Genomic DNA, 6,009 nt, shown 5'->3' with positions numbered 1-6,009 from the left:
CGGAATAGCTACCGTTTGATATAGTTGTCGCATGAGTTTCGTCGGTATTCCCATTGAGGTTCTTGAGAGTTGGCGAAGTTGGAGTACATATTCGGTTCCCTTGGCGATGGCATATGCGGCGTGTTCTCTCCAGGTGAGCTCTTGGTCGACTATGATGCCGAGGAATCTGGTGTGGTGGGAGGGTTGAATTATTGTGCCATTGAGGTTGATGGGTCGTCGTTCCTTGGTTTTGCTGCGAGTAAAGTCCATGAGTGCGAATTTGCTAGTTTCGAATCTAGAATTGTGGTATCTCGACCATTGGAATGCTCCTCCGTCGCGTTCGAGCATGTCTCGTAGTATCTCGTGGGTCTCTTCGAATGTTCTTGCGATGGCTACGTACGCAGTGTCGTCGACAAAGGCCAGGGCCATTTCTTCTCGCTTGTTGCCAATCTTCCCTTTGGCTGTATCGACTAGATCTGAGTTGTAGATTAGGTAGCATATCATCGACAGCGGGTCTCCTTGTCCAATTCCGTTCGTGACGGGGAACCATTCTGATGTGAAGTCGTCGAATTTGAGTTGCGTGCGTCGGTCCGTGAGCATGCGTTCTGTGAAAGATACTAGTTCATCCGGGAGGCGTCTTTTCTTCATGTTGTGTATGAGACGGTCAGTGACAGCATTGGGGAAAGCTCCTTCGATGTCTAAGAAAAGTACTGAGGCCACTCGTCCCGTTCTCCAGGCGTCCTTGATGGTTACTTCGAGTAGGTGAACTGAGTCTGTCGTGGATCTCCCTGGGCGTCCTCCGAAGTGATTCGCGGGCAGTAGTTGGTGTGTCTCTAATATGTGTGTTACCTGTTGCGTGACGATTGCGGTTAGGAGTTTGCACGTCGTGTTGATGAGGGCAATGGGTCGATATGCCTTGGGTGCTGAGTAGTCAGCTTTGCCGGGTTTGCGCAGTACAACTGTTGTGAAGTCTCTCCACGGTTCGTAGTATGTCTTTAGTGTGAATACTGCCCTGAAAATATAGAGGAGGTAGGGGGTTAGTTGACCTGAACTGCGCTTGAAGACGATGTTGCATAGTCCATCCGGCCCTGGTGCCTTGTATGGACTGGTGTTGCTGATGGCTTGCTCGATGTGTTCCGCGGTGATTGGCGTAAATGGTGCGGCTGGGTCTGGATATTCGAAGTCTTTAGGTACTGAGCTCGTGGGTGGCGGAGGTGGGAAGAAGGTTCTGGCTAGTATTTCGCTCTTGTCGTCATTGCTGATTGCTTCGCGTATGGTGCCGTCAGCGTTCTTGACTTGGAGGACTGGGATTCGTGTCTTGCCGCCGTCTGTGCTTGGGTTTGAGACGTATTTGTTTGCTATCCATATTTCGCGTTGCGTCGCTTCCTCGAGGAATTGTTCCCAGTGTTCCTTCTTTGCCTTGAGGATGGTCTCTGATACCTGGTTTCGGATTTTGCGGTGTTCCTCGTGTGATGGGTGATCTCTTACTGCTCTGAATTTATAGGATAGGTGACTTAGCTCATGTTTCTGCGCTATCAGCTGCGATATTTCCTTGGTCCACCAGCGTTTGGCATGAGGGTTGGGTTTGGTTTTCGGGACGATTTCCTCTATGGTGTCGTGCAGGGCCTTTGCGAGGTTCTGTGCTGCCGCGTTAAACTCGTCCTTGCTTGCTAGCGGTTGGGGTGGAGGGATGCGTCCCAGTTGCGTTTTGAGCGTCGCAGAGAATTTCTCCCAGTCTACATCGCGGTAGTTGTATGTCGTGGTTGTGGTGGCCTTGGGGATTTCGAAGTCGAGTGTGCTGAGGATTGGAACATGGTCGGTTTTCGGAGGGCGGAGGGCAGGGGCTGTATCGCATACTGTGAATGATTCGAGGGTGTTGTCGGTGCAGATGACATTGTCTGGTCTCGTCCAGTTTCCTGAGCTTGTCGATTGTAGCGTTGGCAGGTCCTTCAGGAGGGCTTGGCACATTCCATATTCTGCCATCAGTTCGATCCATGCTTGCGCGTGAGTTTGGGCTTCTCGTGTCTCACATAGGTGACGGTTGCGTTCTTCTTCCCAGAGTGCATGATGACAGTTGAGGTCGCCGAGCCAGATCATGTGGTCTTCCACAGTTGGTCGTACTAGTTGGATGTGGTCTTCGAGGTATTGGTGTAGAGTCGGGGGGGTGTCTTGTTTCGTACCGTCGTTGTAGATGTTGAATAGAGTGAGTTTGCCGAAGGTGCCTGAGAATTGGATGACGACCACGTCTGCTGAGGGGAAGGGGAGCTGCCTCCAGCTATTGGTGTTGATGCGCTTGTGTACCAGGGTGACTGCGCGAGATCGTTTGGTGTGGGTGTATCGTTGCGTCGGGTATACTACATGCCAGTCGGGAGTTGCTCTTGTGTTACCTTTTGTGTCGATAGTTGGTTCTTGAATCGCTATTATGTCCCAGTCTCTCGCTGTTTGGGGTCCGCTGAGTATGCAGTGTTGAGCGTCTGGTGAGGTGTTTAAGTTTTGTTGCCATATGCGTAGACGTGCCGTGGTGTTGTTCTGCATGTTGGGCTTAGTTCCAGCCGGAGGCGTTGGCCTCAGTTGATGTTCCTGGGACGAATTCGAGTGAGTAGGGTTCTGGGTATGGTCTTGGGGACGCTCGGTTCGGGATGAATCCTCTCGATGATGGTCTCATGCCTCGGTTTCTCATAGGGTACATGTCTAGACGTTGTTGGGTGAGAGTTGGTTGTTGGTTGTGGTCGTTTTTCGGAGGGGGAGGTGGCGGTTTTTGGTATGGTGGCGGTTTTGGTGGGGCTGTTACTTGGGTCCATTCGTCGTTCGTTGGGAAGTAGGGTAGTTGGTTGTCTGGGTATCTCTTGTCAAGGCTCTCGCAGTGTTTGATGAATGTTGGGCAGTCTCTGTCTCGACTTGAGTGGTCAGTGGTCTCGCATGCTGTGCAGTATTGTTTGTCTTTGGTGGTGCAATCCGTCGTTCGGTGATTGTTGCCACAGTTAGCACAGGTGTCGTTGTGGGCGATGCACTCCTTGGCGATGTGTCCGTAGTGCTGGCATTTGGCGCATCGCATAGGTTCTCGTCTGTTCTTGCTTGGCCAGAGTTTGGCTTGATCTACTGCGATTCCGTCTCGGATTGCATTGTTGGTGGATGTGGGGTCTGTGAACGTGATTAGTATGTGAGCTACTCTTTGCGTGTTTGTTCTCTTCTCCACTGGTTTTATCCACCGTGCCGTCAGCACTGTTCCTTCGTTCCATCCGTTTTCTCGTTCTATCTGTCGAAGGTTAGTATTGTCTCCAGGTTTGAATGATATAGGCATAAAGGGTACGACGATGGTGTATGTTCTTTCTTTGAGCGCGGCTTGCGGGTCTAGGTTTTGGAGGAGGTTCTTCTTGGCTTCGTTGTTGGTTCGTAAGTACACTGCGGCTTCCTTAGTTGTCATTTCGATGATCATGCCTCCTTGACGGAACTGAGTGATGGACCGAGTCTCCAGTTCTGGTGCGTCGTTGTCTTTGGGTAGGGCTGCTATCGCTTGTTTGACCTTTTCGACTAGTTGTGCGTGTGATGATTTTCCCGCTGCTAGCTCGCTGCTTGAAGGGAAGTCGATGAGAAGTTGGCATTCTTTGATGGCTTTGCGCGCCATTCTTTGGAGGTGTTGCGCTTGGGCTTCAGGGTTTGCGTGGTTCCCTGCTGCTGCTTTTGCTGCGTATGTGGGTTTCGTGGTTTCTGATACTTGAGTGGTGAGTTTGACGAGCGATGATTTCACTTCTTCTAGTTGCGTGTCTTGGGTTACTGCATTGGTTTTGAGGTCTGTTGTGGTTTTCGTTAGCTTTTCTTCAGTTTCCTGCAACTTAGCGATGTGAGGGGAAATGGCTGCTGTGACGTGACGAGCAATGGTTTCCGCCATTTCATTTGTTGCTCCTTCTTCCAGTATAAATGCCATCGCGCGCATGGCTGTTTGTGCCGGAAGGGAGACACCCGCTAGTTGAGTAGTGTGAAGCAGTAGTTCAGATATTTCGTTTTGGGTTTTGTAGGGTTTTCCGGCGAGAGATAGAGCGATTCGTTCTAGGTATTTTTTTCCTGTTTTTGCGTCAGTGACTTCATTTTTAAGTGCTATAATTTCTGGTATGGACAGTCTAGGTGGGGCTCGTTTGTTAGTGGTTTGTGTTGGGTTTGCTGGGGTGGTTGGACGGGATTCAGAGGCTTGGTCGGCACCTGAGGCTATCATGTCTCTTAGGTTTCGCGTTCCGTTGCCTTTGTCTTTGTCTTTATTATTGACTAGGGTGTTGGACGGGGCCATGGTTGAGAAGGCGCCGTTGGACGCACGCTGCCGATGAGCGCGTGTGAGTTCCGGGGTCCTAGTCGGGTGCCACTTGGTTCAGGTCCAAGGGGCGATTCTAGCCTCTTACCTTGTATTCCTACCATGGAGCTGGCACCGATGATGCGGCCGCCACGTCCCTGTTTCACCATCTGGATTGCGGCGTATTTATAGCACAGGAATGCAGAGGTGCCGTTGATTTTCATCATGCGGTCCCAGCCTTCTAGAGTTTCTGCATGAAAAGTGAGTACTATGCTAGGTATGGTTCATGATCGATCCACGTACCACTCAAGAGATCTACCATGCCACTAATTCCGGCATTCGCGATCATCTGCGGTAGTATGCCATGAGTCCAACGATTACGCATTTCGGGTGACTACTCACGACGTCCAAGCTCCCTAGAGCGTCGACTGCGGTATCAATCATGCTCTTCACCTCGTCTTCTTTACTGACATCGCAAGTCACAATGCATGTTCTAGGATGGTAGGAGCTCTCTGATTCTCCGCCTCGCCGAAGTTCGGCTGCGAGGTCTTCCAATACTTCCTTCTTTCCGGGCAGATCATTGAGCGCTAAATCAAAGCCGTCTTGGGCTAATCTGATCGCTATCGCACGGCCGATTCCTTGTGCTGAACCGGTTATGAGGGCGACACCTTTGGATTGAGACATCGAGAATATTGATCGAGCAATCCCAAGATAATCTATGGATGTTAAATACCTTTTGGAATGCTTCAAGTTCTTATCATGGTGTCCAGAAACAGCAGACCAGGATAACGGCACGGCACGAAGGGGATAGAACGCAGTTGCAAGCCTTCAACGTTCAACGCCACTGTCAGTCAGTGGTGTCACATTGGGCCCAGCCCTCATCATAAGGCTTTAGGCTGGCCTATGGTTGGGTAAGGCCCGAGCCTACTGGGGACGGTGACCGGGCTTCCCAAGGAGATACTGGCAGTGGTACCATGTTAGTATGTTTTGATCTATAGTGCTATGACCTACAAGTAATCATTGGGTGATTATCCGAAGGCTCAAATATTGCGGAAGAATAGTAGATAGAATAAAAAAAAGACCAGTTAAGGAAGTACTTAACTTGGTAGGTAAACTCATTTGAATTGCAAAAACGATGTCGTGAACTCTAAATCTCCTGGGCGGAAGTTTAAATTTTAAAAGAGCTATCCGCTGACTAACCTACTGAACATGCCCTATGGCACAATCGTTTTGACTCTTGTACAATACTTGCAATTGCCACGGGGTATCGCAACATGAGGTTGACCTGAGGAGACAACCTCAGCTTCGACCTTCAAGTTACAAGTAATGCGCTTATCTGTGAGATTTAGCAAATTTCCCTCTATAGTAACCAACCACATCACTTCGGGCGCCTACCCAGCACTTTGTCTTGGTTCAACTAGACTACTTTCGTGCAGCTCTTCCCGACAGCCCTTTGACAGGGCTTTCCCTGCAAGGAAAATCCCTGAACTCGTTATCAATTTATAGTCCGCACTTGTTCGGTTTCCCTTGGTTTATATCATCCCAGCAGACTCAGGGGCCACTCCCACTTTATCGTCAGAAGGAAGTTCTAGGACTGTCAAACCCTGATCCAGAAGTATGGAATGTCTGGAGCAGAAACTATGCGTCGAGTCTCAATTATTTGGGTTGATTACTGACTGACTTTACGCAGCATTTAGAACTCTTGCTTAACTTGAAAGCCTTGGAATGAGGAAGGAAGGGCCTCCGGT

At 49.9% G+C, this 6,009-nt stretch overlaps 1 protein-coding gene across 1 annotated transcript; it reads right to left on the bottom strand.

Annotated features, from left to right (window-relative positions):
• Positions 1 to 4,239: 4,239 nt before the first annotated feature.
• Positions 4,240 to 4,945, bottom strand: F5147DRAFT_764896 (uncharacterized protein; the record flags this gene model as incomplete). Its single annotated transcript, XM_041440731.1, has 3 exons — positions 4,240 to 4,511; positions 4,565 to 4,610; positions 4,664 to 4,945. 3 exons carry the CDS (start codon positions 4,943 to 4,945, stop codon positions 4,240 to 4,242), a joined length of 600 nt encoding a protein of 199 aa, XP_041285088.1.
• Between the last annotated feature and the right edge of the window lie 1,064 nt (positions 4,946 to 6,009).

The sequence above is a fragment of the Suillus discolor genome, assembly GCF_016758755.1.
Source record: "Suillus discolor strain FC423 chromosome Unknown F5147scaffold_137, whole genome shotgun sequence".
In the NCBI taxonomy this organism is placed as follows: Eukaryota; Fungi; Basidiomycota; class Agaricomycetes; order Boletales; family Suillaceae; genus Suillus; species Suillus discolor.
Note: the sequence above shows the minus strand (reverse complement) of the source record. Positions and strands in the feature narration are given on the sequence as shown.